The sequence below is a fragment of the Lepus europaeus genome, chromosome 18 (assembly GCF_033115175.1).
Source record: "Lepus europaeus isolate LE1 chromosome 18, mLepTim1.pri, whole genome shotgun sequence".
Taxonomy (NCBI): Eukaryota; Metazoa; Chordata; class Mammalia; order Lagomorpha; family Leporidae; genus Lepus; species Lepus europaeus.
Window position 1 is genome coordinate 5307428 of NC_084844.1, and position 18294 is coordinate 5325721.

Sequence of the window (18294 nt, forward strand, 5' to 3'; positions counted from 1 at the left end):
CAGACCCAACTTCCTGAGCTACTGCTGTACCTCTCAGGGCGTATGTTATCAGGAAGCTAGGTTCAGGAGCAAGCCAGGACTTGAACCCGAACACTCCCGAATGGACGCGGGCATCTCAAAGTTGTGCCTTAACTGCTATGACAAATGCCCGCCCCTGTTGAAAGGTTCGATAGAACCACAACTGTACAGCATATTTCTTCAAGACTTATTTATTCATTTTAAAAGGCAGAGTTGGAGAGCGATCTTCCCTCCACTCGTTCGCTCCCCACGTGGCTGCAACAGTTAGGGCTGGGCCAGGCCAAAGCTGGGAGCGTGGAACTTCATCATCTGTCACCCACATGGGTACAGAGGCCCAAGCACATGGACCATCTTCCCCTGCTTTCCCAAGTGCGTTAGCAGGGAGCTGGGTCGGAAGTGGAGCAGCTGGGACTTCAACCAGCAGTCATATGGAATGCTGGCATTGCAGGCAGCTCCTTAACCCACTGCACCACAGCTCCAGGCCCCCATATTTCTTCTTAAAAAAAAAAAAAAAAAATTATTCCTTTTTGTTGTTGTTGTTCATTTACAAATGAATGAGTATATTTAGGCAAGAAAATTAAGTGCAGTTCTGCTGTGTCATAGAACAGAATTAGCAGTTGCCATCCTTGAGCTCTGCACTGAAAGTCTTTTTTAAAAATATTTATTCTTTTTTTTTTTTTTTTTTCTAAATTTAAAGTAGTGACAGAGAAGGAGAAAGAGAAGGAAAAAGAGTTTCCGTCTGCTGGTTCACTGCCAGATTGGGGCCAAGTCAAAGCCAGGAGCACAGGACTCTGTGTCTCCCACATTGGGGGCCTTCATTGGTGCCTCACCAGGGACGTTAGCAGGAAGTTGGATTGGAAGCAGATTGGCCACCGCTGGACCTGGGGCTCCAGTAAGGGGTGCTGGCATCTCACGTGGCAGCTTACCCCATGCTGCAGCACAGTGCTGGCCCCTCAGAGTCTTTTCTGAGGTAAACACAGAAGTCTTGTACACGTATATTTCTTCTCAGAATAAAACAAGAGTCCCTCCTCTGTTGATGGGTGTTCTGTTGACGCCTGTGGACAACATTGCATCCCTAATTTAGGGAAGGGACAGCCCAGCCCCAGGCTGGGCACCGTCTGTTAGCTCTGGTACTGCTAATGTGTGGAGCATACAATCTTCAAGTGGATTTGCCCGCTGTGGAAGCAGGCATGTTGAGGTACTCTGTCTGCTGCTCCGCCTGTTACCTGTGTTCATCTGATTCCCTCAGTAGCCCTGGGGGACGTGTAGCATCACTTTACACGTGAGGAGACCCAGATTTACAGAGACCATGCGTGGCTCACTGTTGGTGAAACTGAAGTTCCAGCCCATGTGCGCAGCTTCTTGAGTGAATCTGGTGCTCTTTTATTGCTCATTGTCCCCTTAACTGTTCATAAAGCTTCAAATTGGTGTTGGCGTAAGTGGAAAACTTGCATTGCTTTGAATGGTGTCAGATTGGAGGTGAAAAATGGGAACAGCAGTGAAAAATGTTATCAGAATCACATAGGGACAAGCATTTGTTACAGAGCTTCAGATGCTGTTTGGGTCACCCTGCCTCCCAGATCATTGTGCCTGGGCTTAAGTGCTGGCTGTGTTCCAGCTCCAGCTTCCTGCTAATGCACACCCAGGCAGGCAGCAGGTGGTGGTCCGAGTACTTAGAGCTCTCCCTGCTGCTCCCCGGAGAGACCGGATGGAATTCCTGGGTACTGGCTTCAGCCTGACCCAGCCCTAGCTGCTAAAGTCGTTGGGGGAGTGAATCAGCAGATAAAACTCTTTTCTCTCTCTCTCTCTCTCCCTCCCCCCACCCCGCACACACTTAAAAATGTATATACATTTTTATTTATTTATTGAAACAAGGAGCCTAAAACTCATTCCAGGTCCCCTCCATGGGGCCAGGGACCCAGGCACTCGCGCTGTCATTGCTGCCTTCCAGGGTGCTCATTGGCAGGAAGCTGGTCAGGCGCAGAGGAGCTGGGATTGGGACAGCGCCCTGAGCAGTGACCTAACGGGAGCAGCCAGTGCCGGTCTCAGTTCTGACTTTTGATTGAAGTTTAACATACATACAGAAGAGTCAGCAAATAAGTAAACTTTCACAAACTGAACATGGAACACACCCACAGCAGCAACACCTTATTGTGTCTGCTTGTACAGCTGGAGTGTTTCTTACTCTGTAGAAAGCTCAGGCCATTTCTCATCTCCTGAATTGCCTCCTGATTTGGACCCTAACATTTTCAGAGTCCCTTTGCACCAAAAAATAAGCAAATAGATTAAAACCTTCACTGAAACTAGTCTCTTCCTCCTTTTGTAATCTCTCCTCTTGATCAGTCTGCTTCCGTTAAACCACAGTGTTGTGTGTGGCTACAAAGTCATAGCTCAGGGGAATATGGGTTGGATAGAAACCCAGCTGTGGGGTAAGAGCTAAAAACTTTCCTTGGAATTTTGAGAGCCGAATGACACTGGTTGGTGAGCTCGTCAGTGTGTCTGTGACAGTAATGAGCAAGCAGCAGCCAGCATGCTGGTGTTGGGGAAGTGGTGAGAGGAGCAGCTTCCTCCTTCTCAGAACTCGGATCAGGCCTTAAAGACCATTGGTGATGAGCGTGAGCTTTCCTCCAAAACTTAAACATGGTCTCTGTAGATGCAAACCTGTGCCCTTGTGCTCTGGTCTCTGCTTTGTCCTACTTCAGGCTCACATACACTCATTTGCAGCCTTTGCTGTCTTGTACATTTTTCAACATTTTTTAAATTACACCCCCGCCTACAGTTTCAGAGCTTCCTTGGAAAGGAAGGGCTAGGGCAGTGGTCAGCTGGAGGGAGGGGACCACACTGTCAGCTGGAAAGACCTGGTCCCCCTGCCTCCCTCGCTGTCCAGCATTAGCAAATACACTCTTCCTTGGGTGTTTTGTGTCCAGTAGAACCAATCTTTCCTCAAAGTCTAGAGTGAAGAGGTTTAGACACAGGCCCAGCAACACCTTGGCTGTGTGGTAAACTGATACTCTGGGTGTTTTGCAAATAACCATTTAATGTATTTGAACGTCACATCTTTAAAAAGCATGAATTCTGTATTTCCCTGCCTCCTGGAGTAGAACATACCAAGTACCAAGTATTTTGTTGAAAACTATAATAATTTTTTTTTTAAATAATTTTTGACAGGCAGAGTGGACAGTAGAGGGAGACAGAGAGAAAGGTCTTCCTTTTTGCCGTTGGTTCACCCTCCGATGGCCGCCGTGGTAGGTGTGCTGCGGCTGGCGCAGCGCGCTGTTCCGATGGCAGGAGCCAGGTGCTTATCCTGGTCTCCCATGGGGTGCAGGGCCCAAGCACTCGGGCCATCCTCCACTGCACTCCCTGGCCACAGCAGAGAGCTGGCCTGGAAGAGGGGCAACCGGGACAGGATCGGTGCCCCGACCGGGACTAGAACCCGGTGTGCCGGCACCGCAAGGCGGAGGATTAGCCTGTTAAGCCACGGCGCCGGCCTTAAAATTCTTCTTTTTAAAAGATTTATTTTGTTTATTTGAAAGAGTTACTGACAGAGGTAAAGACAGAGAAAAAGAGAGAGAGAGAGAGGTCTTCCATCCTCTGGTTCACTCCCTGAACAGCTGCAGCTGTGGGAGCTGGGCCGGCTCTCCCACGTGGATGCAGGGGCCCAAATCTTCCCCTGCTTTCCTAGGCCATAAGCAGAGAACGGGATCAGAAGAGGAGCAGCCAAGACACAAGCCAGTGCCCATAAAGGATGTTGTCACCCAAGCAGAGGCTTAGCCTGCTACACCACGGCGCTGGCTCCTCAATAAATCTTAAGGGAAAGAAAAAGAAGAAGATGTCACCAACCTGCCTGTTGTCTAGGATAGTGAGCCACCGCTCTGCTAGTCAGTGATTTCCTTTGCTCACCATTTTGGAGTTGTGCTCACCTCTGTATTTTCTCTTTTAAGTTGCTAGTTTTTTGCCTTCTGCCTTTTGTTAGAAGTCTAGAATCCACAGAGAGGCATTTGTACCATACCTGGTCTTGTTCGGCTGCTTAACATTTCTCTGCTGCCCTCTGTGTGTGGACAGGCCTGTCCATGGAAGTCATAGGAGGCAGTGTTGGAGAGGACGCTGAGTTGGAATTTGAAAATCCACGAGCGAGTCTCAGCTGTGTGAGGTCACCAGCTCTTGACCTTGGGTCACCATTTCATTCTTCCAGGCTTCACATGTACAGAATGCCGCTGTTCAGTTGTGAGACCTCCACGTCTTCCTCCAGAACTGTGCTGGCTGCTGCACACAAGCAGCGGTGTGTGAGGTGACTGGATGAGTAGGACCGTGGGCTTTTTCACTGGACAGTTTTCCCATATAAAGGTTGTGGCTGTGCTCACAAGTCGCCTCACCATGGAACTGTTTGGTGGATGGCTTGTACTCGTGATAACCTGTGGAGGCTACCAAGGACTCCCAGGGTTGGATCCCTGTAGATTCTAGAGGTTGGCCAAGACCTCCAGAGAGGGCCGTGTGTGTGTGTGTGTGTGTGTGTGTCTTGCTGCTCTCTCCCAGGCTGCACTCCTCTCACCTCCACCAGGCCCTGTGCCTCTTCTCCCATGTTTTCTAAAATCAGAAAGCCCTAATCAATATCTTCCCTGTCATTCTGTCTGCTTTCCTACTGGAGTTTTAAGTATATATGTTTGAACTTCATTTTCAGAGACATTTCTTTTTAATTTTAACAGAATTTAACATAATGCTTGTTGGCTGGAGTTAAATGAAGCCTCACATCTGTGTGGCTAATAATACTTTAAACAAGACCTTTCACAAACAAACCTAAAATTGTCTTGTGGCTACCCTTTTAAAAAAGGAAAGGAAGTGATGGATTTTTTTTCTTGTCTTATTTCTTTTCAGGTTTTGAATGAAGAATGTGATCAGAACTGGTACAAGGCAGAGCTCAATGGGAAAGACGGCTTTATTCCCAAGAACTACATAGAAATGAAACCACATCCGTAAGTTGGGTTCCATGGGTTTCTGACGTTGTACCCGCTTGCTTGTTTCAAACACTGGTTTGAAAATTGAGACCACTAGGATGGATATCATACTTTTTATTCTGTCTGCCTAGGGAATTAAAGCATATTGACTCTGTGTGTGTGTGTGTAATGGTAGTGTAATTATCAGTAATAGCATGTTTTAGATTGGTTAGTGATCTTCAAAAGTAAAAGTTTTGCAAGTCCATAAATCTTCTGGTAATTCTTTGGAGCTAGATGTGTTTCACAATTCTGGATTTTCTGAGCTTTAGAAAGGCTGCCTACCCCACGTGGTGTTGACGACCCTGTGGGACGGCGTCTTAATGAGCTCTGTGTGTGTCCCGGAGCACGGCACTCGGCATGTGACAGTTCTCAGCGGCTAGTTGCGCTTCCTCTTATTGCCCCCACTTCCCAGAGCATGAAATACGTTCTCTTCCAAGCTGCAGAGAGCAGTGAACATTTTAAATTAAATTTTAATCTTAAACCCTATTCTCTGATTTATATTGATGCAGGACATCATGGGGCCCTGGGGACCCCTGCAGACTACAGCCCTCCCATCATGCCAACTCCTCTTCTCTGGCCCTGCTGCTACCTCAGAAGCATAGCAGGGCAGCCGGAGCTCTCTGCGAACCCATTTGGAGTGGTAGCTCAGTGATCTCTCTGCCCTACCAACACCGCTCCAGTGTGCTCTGTTGTTCTCCCCCAAACCCGGGAGCAGAGCTCTTAATCCTGCATTGTGCTGCTTTAAATTCCCCAAAATGCCATCGAACACATGCACCTGTGTCAGTGTTAGAGTGGACCTCAGTGTCATTGAGTTCACCTTTATCCTACACATCAGGAGCGTTTCTAGTATTTTTATTTTAGTGCTAGTAACCCAGAACTTATTATAAATGACCATGATGTAGAGGCCATAGAGCAGTGTAAGAGTCTGACCCTGCGCATATGGCCCTTGCAGAGATATTGGCCACTCACAGTTAAATGTGGGCAAGGCACCTCCGTGCAAACCAAACCCCAAACCTGTTCTCAGAAGACAATTTGCCTGCTATAAAAGGAAGTAAATAACCAAGAGCCTCCCCGTAGAGCTGTGTGTTGAGCTCACGCCTCCATCCGTCAGTACAGTCTTCCCGAGAGTGCTGATCGTGTGGCAGGTGCTTTGTGAGGTGGGGGAGTCATGTTCTGTAGCCACGTGTGGCTCCTGTGAGAGCATGTGCCAGAGGCCCCAGCCTGGAGGTGGGAGACGGGCTCGTGGCAAGGTGCAGAGCTGGGTCGTTCTCAAGGAGCTGGCTCACAGTGGCTTAGTCCTTGTTTCATTGAATGAGTTACAGGGGGAACCCAGTCTAAATTGTACAGTTTATTTTTCTAGTTTTTTTTTTTTAAACTCATACCATCTTGTATGTTCAAAATCTTGTATGTTGCTTAAGTATACAAGTTTAATTTCCCCCCAGAAGAATTCTTGAAGAAATTGTTTTCTGCATCTATGTTCTGTAACCTGAGCCTTGCTTTTATACATGGTAACTCAGTATTTTCTAATCAAACCTCAGGCTCAAATTTTTGGTAATAAAAACCAAAAGCATGAATCTTCAGAGACACGTGCACAAAACACCCTGACTCCTGTCCTGGGGTTGATAATTCCCTTGTTTGAGTTCCTTGGAATGTAAGATTTGGTTAACTTGTAGCTGTTACATGTGTGTGTGTGTATATGCATATATATAATGTATAATGTATAGTGTGTGTGTGTGTGTGTATATAAATGGTAGTTTTTTGCTAAAATGTGGTGAACACAAAGCTGCAGGCAGCCAAGCAGGGGTTCTCAGAGTTTCCTGTGCCGTGCAGTAACTGCAGCTTTTCACTCATAAAGCCAGTGAAGGGCAGGCAGTGTTTGCTCTGGGCTGGGCATTCTACCTTCCCTTACGTGGAGGGCCGGCTGGGTCACACAGCAGCCCCCGGTCCTGTGTAGGCAAATGACACCTGCACCTTGCACCCTCAGTCCGTCCTCCGAGTCAGCCCTAGGTCGAGGGCTCAGAAGGCTTTTTCTGAAGAGAGTCAGGCAGTGAATATTTCAGGCTTTGTGGGCCACATGCCGTCTGCCCCAGTAGCCTTAGGCTACAGGCCACACAAAACAGGCCATGGCTCAATTGAGGGCCATGGTTTGCTGGTTCTGCACTAGATCCAACAATGACAAAAATCAACTTAAGTTCCTGTGCATATTTTCAGACTGAAAGGGAATACAGCGGATCATACTGCACTTTTTATATTAAATGAGCGTTTGCCTATGGTTCTAAATCCTTTTTTTTTTCCCTTTCAGATTGTATCAGGTATTACAGGCACTTTGAACAGGATAGGAAAGACCACCTCACAAGTTACCCTGTGCTAAAGCCCACCATGCCTGTGCCTGTGGTGCTGTGACCTGCAGGCATGAGCCCCACGCAGGACTGCTGCAGACGTTTGTGGTGTAGGTGTAGGGTTGGTGGTGACGTCACAGCGGAGGTGCAGCGTACAGCGCAGGGTGATAGCGTGTGAGTTAACAGATGCAGCAGACTCTACAGTGGGTGTTGGGGTTAGGGTTGCAGTGTGTTGTCTGTACTGAGGGTGGAGCCACACATGTGCTTTTCATATCAAATGCATGTAGATGACAGCATATGGGACTAGTAAAGGATAGTAAAGAATTAAATTGGGAAATAAGGTTTTCAGCTTTCCCCCTTACTATCTCTGTTGTAGTATAAATATGTCTTTCCTCTTTAAAGATTATATATTTATTTGAAAGGCAGAGTTGGGAGAAAGAGAGTCTGGAGCTCCATCCAGGTTTCTCACGTGGGTACTTCAGCCATCACCTGCTGCTCTCCCCAGGCATGGTAGCAAGGAGCTAGACTGGACGTGAAGCAGCCGGGACTCAGTGCTCATCAGAGGGGATCTCAGCTTGCAGCCAGTGCCTAACCCAGTCACCACATGCCAGTTCTCTCTCTTTCTCTCTCTCTCTCTCTCTCTCTCTCTCTAAAGAGAGATTTATCTGTTTAGTTGAAAGGCAGAGCAACAGAGAGGGAGAAATCTTCTGTCCACTATTCACTCCCCAAATGACTACAACGGCCAAGGCTGGGGGCCCAGGCTGAAGGCAGAAGCCGGGAACTCCATCCTGGTCCCTCACATGAGTACTTGGGCCATCTTCCAGTGCCTTCCTAGGCACATTAGCAGGAAGCTGGTTTAGAAGTAGAGTAGCTGGGACTCAGATCCACCCTCAGGTATGGGTGCCCGCAGTGGCTTAACCCACTGCACCACAGCAGCTGCTCCAGCATCTTGGCTGTAGGCACATGCAGTTCCTCATAAATAAAACCATTAAAGGAAATGAATCCAACTAACAAGGAATAAAAAATGCTATGGAAATGTAGAATGGTGCTGTTAATGTTTTCAACTAAAACAGATTAGCCATACATCACAGAGTGTAATGTCTCTTCTGTTGGGTGGGATGTCAAAAAGAAAGAGGGGAGAGAGACAGGCAGTTGGGTAGAAATAGGAGATAGACAATAAATTTTTGTTTAATGAAATGATCCGTTGTGCTAATTTTGTCTTTTTCTTGATCTGAGTCTGGCATGTTTTATCTTATAAAAATTCCAATTAGAGTACTGTTCTGTATTTTTACTTAACACTTCACTGTGATTTTTTAAAAATTGAAAACAGAATTAAGTTGATTTTAAGCCAAGGACAGGAAAACATTGCAACTGTATCCATGCCCCACGACGAAAGGCCTGAAAATAAATGCATGTAACTACCAACAGCAGCTGCCTCCAGGAAGTTTGAAAGAAGAATCTTGCTTTTTTATTTTATTTTATTTTATTCGTTTCTTAATTACAGGGAAAGCTCCCATTTGCAATGGGCTGGAGCTGGTTAGGGCCTGAGCCAGGAGCCAGCAACTCAATCCAGATTCCCACGTGGCTGACAGGGACCCAACTGCTTAAACCATCCCTCGCTGTCTCCCAGGGTGTGGATCAGCAGGAAGCTGGAGGGGAGTGGAGCCAGGACTCGGATGCAGACACTGTGATATGGGTGTGGGGGATGTGCCTTAACCACTACGCCAGATGCCAGCTCCTTGCTTTTAACTTTTGCTTCACATACAGCTAGGCTGTTTTAATCTGTATTCATTACTTTATTCCTTGGGGAAAGGAAAAGAAAGGAACACCCCTATGGGGAGATCTCGGAGGCCCAGGAGGAGATTGTAACTGTGGGCTTTGAGGGAGAGGCTGCTGGGTGGATTCCCGCTGACCCGCACCCCATCAGGGGCAGTGTAAGCTCGAAAGCTGACACTGGAACTGGGAGGTGCTCTTGTCACTGGCAGCTGTCCTCCGCGCTTGGAGGTCATCTGTCCTCCTCCTATGTGACTGCCCTTGTGGCCTGGTTTCCAGGCACGGAGGACTTAACCCTTGAGTCATAGTAGACACGGAGGACTTAACATCCCAGCTCCTCAGCAGCCGGGTGTCCGTGTGCCGGATGCCAGACTCACAAGTAATTCCATTTAGGAGCATGCTCTGAGGTCTCCGAGGGTACCCAGGGTGACCTCTGGGCGGATCCCTCTTAGCAGTTCGGGTGTTTCGGTTTGGGTTTTTGTCTGGTACACTATTTTAGAGACATCTTGTAATAAGGTTGCTTAGAAGTGAGATAGAGATGCAGTTAGATTTGTAACTTTAATGGACTGTTTGGTACCTTTAATGTAGTTTACATATTGAGTGAGTGCTGCTTAAGTAAGACAAAAACATTAAAGAGAATTTTCAGAGAGCACATTGTTTTTAGTGTCTTGTCCTAATTAGCAGTGGTTTTCACCTGTAGTAGTTGGGTGGCTGTGACTTGAAGCTCTTGCCTTTTCCTCCTGGTGAGCCACAAGCCACTCACTCTCCAGTTTTTCTGTGAATTCAGCCACATTTCTTCTGGCCAAGGTGGTTTATCAGGGAAGCAGAGGAGTCTGTAGCTGACTGCAAGTGAAAATTGTAATTTTGTAGCTGCTGCACACACAGTGAATTATGGCGTCCTGGATGTCACGGGAGCCCTGAGAGGTCGCTGACTTTGGTCACTGTGGAGGCTGCGCCTTTCCCCCTTGGGCTCTTAGCAGAAGTAGCCCTACCTCCCAGATTTCCTCCCTTCATTATTCTTAGTCCCCCCCATCAAATGGCTGCCACCGGTCAGGGACTGTCTCTCCCTGTGTGGTTCCTCCTGACTTCAGATCCTCTGGCCTGGGAAGCCAGTCTGAGCGTCTGTATCCACAGAGAGCGGCCCGCGTAGTGCCTGCTGAGTCTCCCTTTGGGAGCTGGAGTGAGGAGAAGGGTGGTCTGTCGGGGAGCCCCGTCTCCGAGGGTGGGTGTTCCCACTCCTTTCTGGGGAAGTGACGGTTGACTCCCTTGCCTTCTTTCTCTAGGTGGTTTTTTGGCAAAATACCCAGAGCCAAGGCAGAAGAAATGCTCAGCAAACAGCGGCATGACGGGGCCTTTCTCATCCGCGAGAGCGAGAGCGCGCCCGGCGATTTCTCCCTCTCCGTCAAGTGAGTGTTTCCTGCCCTGTGCCGGGAAGCCTGGCTCCAGCTGATGGGAACTGTGCAGCCAGCCGTCGGGTGTCTGGCCACACAGACTGCTGGGGGTCTAACCAGCCTAAACAGTATTTCAATTTTATTTTAAAACCCTGATGGTCCGGTGCCTCTTACACGTTAGTGCGTGCTGCCCTGGTTGGAGCCCCAGGGGAGCTGTCTCCAGGACTGAGGCAGGCAGCGTCCCTCCGTGGGCATCCGCCGGGGGTTCCTCCAGGGGACTCAGTGCTCAGATGCCCAGCCCCATCCCGGGCCTCCCTGTAGCTAGACAAGGTGCTGGGGAGGATTTGGGGGTGCCGTCCCAGGTGGTAGATTTGTGGTAAGGGTTGGAGAAGATTTTGAATTCTCATTTCCATGTGGGTTTTTTTCTTTGCTTTTGTTTTTTTGCTTTCAGTCCTGTTCTGATTAATAAATTATCATAGGAAACCCTCCCTCAGAAATTTTACAGATCACTTCAGTGTTTATACACAGGTATATGGGTAATTAGGTTAAAGCTCAGATTGCCATTTTATTATAGATTACATTAAAGTTATTTTTATATTTTTTAAAGATTTATTTTATTTATTTGAAAGAGTTACACAGAGAGGAGAGAGAGAGGGGTCTTCCATTGCTGGTTCACTCCTCAGTTGGCCGCAATAGCCGGAGCTGCGCTGATCCAAAGCCAGGAGCCAGGAGCTTCCTCTGGGTCTTCCCACGTAGGTGCAGAGGCCCAAGGACTTGGGCCATCTTCCACTGCTTTCCCAGGTCACAGCAGAGAGCTGGATCGGAAGTGGAGCAGCCGGGCCTCAAACCGGCGCCCACATGGGATGCTGGCACTGCAGGTGGCAGCCTCACCCGCTGCGCCACAGCACCGGCCCCTAAAATTATTTTTAACATGAGGGTAAGAGAATAATTTACAAATGATATAAAGCACGAGACTTTAAAAGTGAACTTAGTATTTTGGTTTAAGATTAATGTGTGGTTAACATATAGATTTTTTTTTTTAACTGCAGATTTAAATATAGAGATATGTCTTTTTTTTTTTTTTTTTAATTTTTTATTTTGACAGGCAGAGTGGATAGTGAGAGAGAGAAACAGAGAGAAAGGTCTTCCTTTTTGCCGTTGGTTCACCCTCCAATGGCCGCTGCAGCCAGCGCATCTCGCTGATCTGAAGCCAGGAGCCAGGTGCTTCTCCTGGTCTCCCATGCGGGTGCAGGGCCCAAGGACTTGGGCCATCCTCCACTACCTTCCCGGGCCATAGCAGAGAGCTGGCCTGGAAGAGGGGCAACCGGGATAGAATCCGGCGCCCCAACCGGGACTAGAACCCGGTGTGCCGGCGCCACAAGGCGGAGGATTAGCCTGTTAAGCCACGGCGCCGGCCTTTTTTTTTTTTTTTTTTTTTTTTTTTGACAGGCAGAGTGGACAGTGAGAGAGAGAGAGACAGAGAGAAAGGTCTTCCTTTTGCCATTGGTTCACCCTCCAATGGCCGCCGCGGCCGGCACACCGCACTGATCCAAAGGCAGGAGCCAGGTGCTTCTCCTGGTCTCCCATGGGGTGCAGGGCCCAAGCACTTGGGCCATCCTCCACTGCACTCCCTGGCCATAGCAGAGAGCTGGCCTGGAAGAGGGGCAACCGGGACAGAATCCGGTGTCCTGACTGGGACTAGAACCCGGTGTGCCAGCGCCGCAAGGCGGAGGATTAGCCTAGTGAGCCACGGCACCGGCCCGAGATGTGTCATTTTTAAAACATGAATTAAGACCCATGATTGTGGGGTTTTTTTTTTTTATTTTTTTATTTTATTTTTCATTTTATTTGAGAGACAGAGACCAAAAGAGGTCTCCCCCCTTTCTGGTTCACTCCCCAAATGACTGCAGCAGCTGGGGCTGGGCCAAGCTGAAGCCAGGATCCCAGACTCCATCCAGGTCTCTCACGCGGGTGACAGGGGCTCGTGTGATTGAGCTGTCTCCGCTGCCTCCCAGGATCTGCATGAGCAGGAAGCTGGAATCGGAGCAGAACTGGGCTCACACTGACATTCGTGCAAGCTTCTTAGCCAGAATTTTAACTGCCAGGCCAAAGGCCTGTCCAGTAAGGACTCCTTGAAGTGTTTGATTGAACATTGCACGTAAGCGTCTGCTGAAGACCATGGTCCGGGGAGGGGTGGGCGGTGGGGTCATCGTCTGTGTGCGTCTCGGTCCCTTATGTTTTATGCTGACTGAGTATAAAGTAAACGTGCGACTAGGAATACCAGCAGTTGGTCATTGGCTGGTGGCCAGCACCTCCAGGCACTCAGTGTGGGACACTCCTGCCGCAGACACCAAAACCCGCAGCACTCCCTTTTATCAAATTCTCTGTTTATTGTCTGAGAAGTAAAGTGTGAGACCGCCTTTAAAACAGAAAACGAATCGCCAAGGAGGTTCAGGAATCCACAGCCTCAGCAGTGCTTCTCTGGTTTTAAGATGTTTAGAGTCAGTGATCAAACCCTCGTAGCTAACAGTGCTCACCCGGAGACCTGCACCTGAGAAGCAGACCGCCTCCACCACCAGTGAGTCTCTAGGGCCAGAATAGGCCCTTCTTCCAGAAGCGCTCTCGCTAGCACTGCACCCCCCACACACCCCCTCTTCCCTCCTCCTCCTCCTCCTCTCTGTCCCCCGTGTGTGTGTGTGTGTGTGTGTGTGAGAAAGCAGTACAGTAGCCGCCCCCTCCACAGTAACTGTGGTCTAAAAATGCTGATTGGGAAACTCCAGAAACAAACATTCAGATGTCAGAGGACTTTTATTTTTGTGTGGTTGTTACAATTGTCTTATGTTATTGTTAATTGCTTACTAGACCTAACTTACTAATTTAACTTTATCATAGAAGTGTGTGTGTGTATGTGTGTGGTGTTTGTAAGAGAAAGCAGTATATATGCAGTTTGGTACTATCCACCGTCTCAGCATCCACTGGGGGTCTTAGAACCCCCCCACACTCACACACTAACCACACTATGGGTAACGGGGGAGGGAATGCCGGGGCCACTGGATTGTCTTCCCCCAACCCCACTTGGTATCCTGTACTCCGGCTTCCTTGAAGCCCAGTCCTGCCACCTGCTGGCTGTTTTTGAAAAGTGTTGGCTTCTTTAGGCTTTAATACTGAAGGAGGGCCTTTGATGTTAAAATTTATTTATTTATTTATTTGAAAGAGTTGCAGAGAAAAAGAGGAATCGGCTACAATGGCCAGTGCTAAGCCAGGCAAAGCCAGGAGCTTCCTCCCAGTCTGCCACGTGGGTGGCAGGGACCCAAGCACTTGGGCCATCGTCTGCTGCTTTTCCTAGGCCATTAGCAGCCAGACTTGAATGTCACTCATATGGAATGCCAGCATTGCAGGCGATGGCTTTCCCTGTTACACCGCAATACTGACCCAAAGGAGGGCTCTGAGGAACAAGCGCTCACTGGTCCTTGGAGGATTCAGCAGGTGTCACTGTGGCAGCCCTGTGGCCAGGGTCAGGCACGCTGTTGCTGGTGTTGCTGGCCAGCATAAAGGGGAGTGGATTGTCTGGCGATGGACAGGTGTGGGGCTTTGGTGCCTGGGCCTTGCTGTCCCAGTACGTCCTTTTCCCCCCAAGGTCTTTATCCCATGAGTAGAACTCACATCCCCAGGTGGGGAATGACTGAAGTATTCCTGGTACCTGGAGCTTTGTTGAGTGTACCTGTTTCCTCACCTTATTTTCTACCCCACCTTTGAGATTTTAATCATTTTTGCTTGAAGCGTAGTTAATTAAGGTGCACTCCTTGTCTTAAGTGAGGCTGTTGTAGTTGGTACAGTGCAGGGCACAGCATGGGTTGGGACATTCCTTTTTTTTTTTTTTTTTAAGATAATTTACATGAAGGGCAGAGTTGCAGAGAGAGGGAGAGGTCTTCCATCCTCTGGTTCCCTCCCCAGATGGCCGCAATGACGAGGACTAGGCGGGTCTGAAGCCGGGAGCCTCTTCCGGGTCTCCCACACGGCGGCAGGGCCCTTTATTGGGCCATCTGCTGCTGCTTTCCCAGTTGCGTTGTCAGGGAGCTGGGTCAGAAATGGAGCATCTGGGGCTTGAACTGACACCCATATGGGATGCCTATGCCACAGGCAGCGCCTTTACGCAGTACGCTGCAGCGCCGGCCTCATTCTCCATCTCACAAATGCCTGTAGAATTAGACAGAGTGGGGGCTTTCCTGTCTTGTGAGGGCTCTTTGTGTTGTTGCGGGTGACCATCAGTCACGGTGAGGGTCTCAGGACGCTCAGCGGCCATCCCACCCTCTCCAGCCAGGCTCAGTGCCGTGTAGCCAACACGCCCGCAGGCTGTGAGGAGCATTGCCAGACAGTGGCTTCCTCTGGACCCGTCCTGTTTGGCAGAGGGCCTCATGGGCCAGGCCAGAGCCCTTTGACCCATGTGCTGTGTTCTCTGCCCCTCCCCAGGTTTGGAAATGACGTGCAGCACTTCAAGGTGCTCCGAGATGGAGCGGGGAAATATTTCCTCTGGGTGGTGAAGTTCAACTCCTTGAATGAGCTGGTAGATTACCACAGGTCGACGTCTGTCTCCAGAAACCAGCAGATATTCCTGCGGGACATAGAACAGGTGCCGCAGGTAAGCCTGGGGACAGAGGTTGGGCTCATGTTCAGCGGTTAGGAGCAGGTGCCTTTCAGAGGGTCACTTCCGGCCCTCACCCTTAGCTCACACAGAGGCCTGCAGTGTGCAGTCAGGTGTGTGGCTCGCTCACCACCTGTCCGTCAACTGTTCTGTCCCGGGAAGAAAACTGTGAGGGGTGTCCTGTAGGGAGGGTGGGGCCTGAGCTCACACCTGTGCTCCTGTCCCTGGCGGCCCAGCTGAGTCCACCACCTTATGTTTTCGAGCTCGTCCAGATGTTTTGACCGCAAACCCTCGAGGGTGTTGGCAGCAACAGGAGCTCAGAGGCGTTCGATCCTGGGCTGTGCAGGAGCCCAGACCGCCAGGAGTGCTGACTGCACTGCTGAGACGCCCTGGGGCGCGCAGCCCCCTGAGCGTGGGCTGGGGGGCACGGGCGCCCAGCACAGGAAGGACTCCACGCTCAGGGCGCCACACGCGTGTTTTCCCTGCTCCTCTTTTGCAGCAGCCGACGTACGTCCAGGCCCTCTTTGACTTTGACCCCCAGGAGGACGGAGAGCTGGGGTTCCGCCGGGGAGATTTCATCCATGTCATGGATAACTCTGACCCCAACTGGTGGAAGGGGGCTTGCCACGGGCAGACCGGCATGTTTCCCCGCAACTACGTCACCCCCGTGAACCGGAACGTCTAAGAATCCAGAGGAGGCTATTTAAAGCAGTGAAAAGTTGAAAACACACGAAAGAATGACAGCCCCGGGCTGCCTCTCCCAGCAGCCTAGCAGGAGCCCGGACACCTGGCTGGGTCACCTCTCGCCTGTGACTCTCTGACCTGGGTTGGAACTTCGGGGGGTGGGAGGGGGCATTGGATATAAAAATGCCAAAACTTACCTATTAAGAAAAGAGTTTTTATTACAAATTTTCACCGCTGCTCCTTTGCCCCGCCTTTGTCCTTTTTCTCGTCCTTTTTCTCCTGTTCCTCAGTGCATGACGTTTAAGGCCACGTATAGTCCTAGCTGATGCCAATAATAAAAGAAAAGAAACCATGTGGGCTGGTATTTTCTCTATGCAAAATGTCTGTTTTAGTTGGAACAACTACTGCTGTGTTCTCCGTGCACCACAGAAAGGAGCAGGCGGGCAGCTGCTGCTGGGTCGGGGTGGGGTCTGCGGCCGAGCCTGGGGCTGTTCTGGGGGAGGGGAGGGGTGTCACCTGCCCGGCGGCTTCTGAGAAGCCTCCGCCGCCTGGCTCACCGCCTGGCTCCACGTGGTTGGGCTCCCAGCGGCGTCCCTGAGCATGCTGTTTTCCACGGTGCCTTTCCCCTGCGTCGAGGGTTGCTTAGGAGTGATGTGTTGTCTTTGTTTTGTTTTCAGATAAATTAAAGACAGTCCAAATTGGCCTTGCAGCCAGTTCGTCTCCCACTCTCTGTAAATACTTTTCCCTCAGGGAAGGGGAAAGCAGGGTAGAGAGAGGAGACAGCAGAAGGGGGTGGGGTGAGCGTTCTACCCGTGCCAAGCCAGAAGGCCAGGGTCCGAGGGAGCCGCCAGCCTGGTGTGCCGGGGAAGGGCAGGCTGCAGCTCTGCGACGCCTGGCTGGATCTGGCCAAGAGGGAGTCAGAATCCTTGCCTTGTGGTCCAGGTGTTGTCTGCCCTGCCGACCCCAGAGACCCCCACCCAAGCCGCTGGAGCCAGCAAGTCTCAGACACAGGAAAGCCGGCAGAGGAAGTGCTGTCCGTGGGCCTGCATTAGGTCGCAGAGTAAGAGTATTTGTGTTTCTTGCTCTTGACATTAGGTCATGGCTTTCACCTTTTGTGTCCCCTCACCTGTCCAGGTGAGCAGCAGGGCAGTGTGCAAAAGCTGGGACACGTTGTTCCTTGTCCCATTCGCAGCAGGCCGACCCCCAGCACCACCCCCACCCAGTGAAACAGCCCGGGAGGCGGGGAGGGGGAGGGGAGGGCTGGAGCCCCTCGAAGCTCTCCGTGTCCATCTCGTGTCAGCTCTCCGTCCCTTGTCGTTTGGGCTCGTGGGCTTTTCCTCCCCAGGACACGGACGAGGCTGCTTCCTTTTCCCTCCCTGGGCGTGCTGGTGGCCTTGGGCTCCTGTGCCCCCTCAGTGGAATCCCCCCAGACTGTGGCTGTGGAAACAGACTCAGCCTGCAGGTCCCGGAGGCCTGGAGGCCGCTGCTCCTGTGGACAAAGCATGTTCACGCCCCTCCTGGCTCCCATCCGACTTCCCTCCCGCGTTGCTGATCAAAGGAACGCCTGGCGTCCACACCTGGACCGTCTGATTGTTTTATTTTGGAGTTGGTGTATATCATGAAGCCTTGCTGAACTAAGTTGTGTGTGTATATATTTAAAAACAAATCCGTGTTTAAATAAAAAGACCTATGTACTTAATCCTTTAACTCTGCGGGTAGCACTTGGTAGGTAGTGATTAACTGTGAATAATAAACATACAATGATTCTTCATTCTGCTTCTTTTTTCTCCCCCTTGCTTCATTTTGGTAAAAATTTGGAAACTGCATAAGGTGTAAGGTCAGGCAGTTGGGGCCTCTGAGGCCTTATTTCCAATTCACCCAACTCTTGTCGCCCCTGGGGGCACGTGGGTCTCCAGCAGCCTCTTGGGAATGATGCCAGCACTGTGGCGTAGTAGGTTAAGCCTCCACCTGCCACGCCGGCATCCCAACTGGGCTGCTCCAGTTCTATCCAGCTCCCTGCTGATGGCCTGGGAAGCAGTGGAAGATGGCCCAAGTGCTTGGGCCCCTGCACCCGTGTAGCAGATCCAGAAAAAGTTCCTGGCTCCTGGCTTCGGATTGGCCCATCTCCTGCCGTTGCAGCCATGTGGGGAGTGAACGAGTGGATGGAAGACCTCTCGCTGTCCTCCGTCTGTAACTCTGCCTTTTCAAGTAAATAAATCTTAAAAAAAAAAAAAAAGGGGGGGGGGGAAGCTAGTTAACAATGCAGGCTCACACAGAGCCCCCAGGACAGTTTGGTTGAGGTGCAGGGGAGTCCTTGGTGCTGCTGGTGTGGACAAGCCACAGGCCACCCTTAAGAAGCCGATGTGGAGCAACAGAGAGCTCGGCTGTTGGTTCTGCACTTCCTCTCTGTTGAAGGAGAGGACAGGCACCTGTGAGGAAGGGGCTCCCACCAGCTC

At 50.3% G+C, this 18294-nt stretch overlaps 1 protein-coding gene across 1 annotated transcript in view; it reads left to right on the top strand.

The window, feature by feature from the left end:
* GRB2 (growth factor receptor bound protein 2) overlaps window positions 1-16190 on the top strand; it is an 85685-nt gene extending 69495 nt beyond the window's left edge. Inside the window, exons 3-6 of the mRNA XM_062215923.1 lie at window positions 4891-4988; window positions 10405-10527; window positions 14983-15151; window positions 15654-16190. Coding sequence (XP_062071907.1) covers window positions 4891-4988; window positions 10405-10527; window positions 14983-15151; window positions 15654-15839 — 576 coding nt within the window. The 3' untranslated portion in view covers window positions 15840-16190. The remainder of the gene's footprint in view (window positions 1-4890; window positions 4989-10404; window positions 10528-14982; window positions 15152-15653) is intronic.
* Window positions 16191-18294: the final 2104 nt, after the last annotated feature.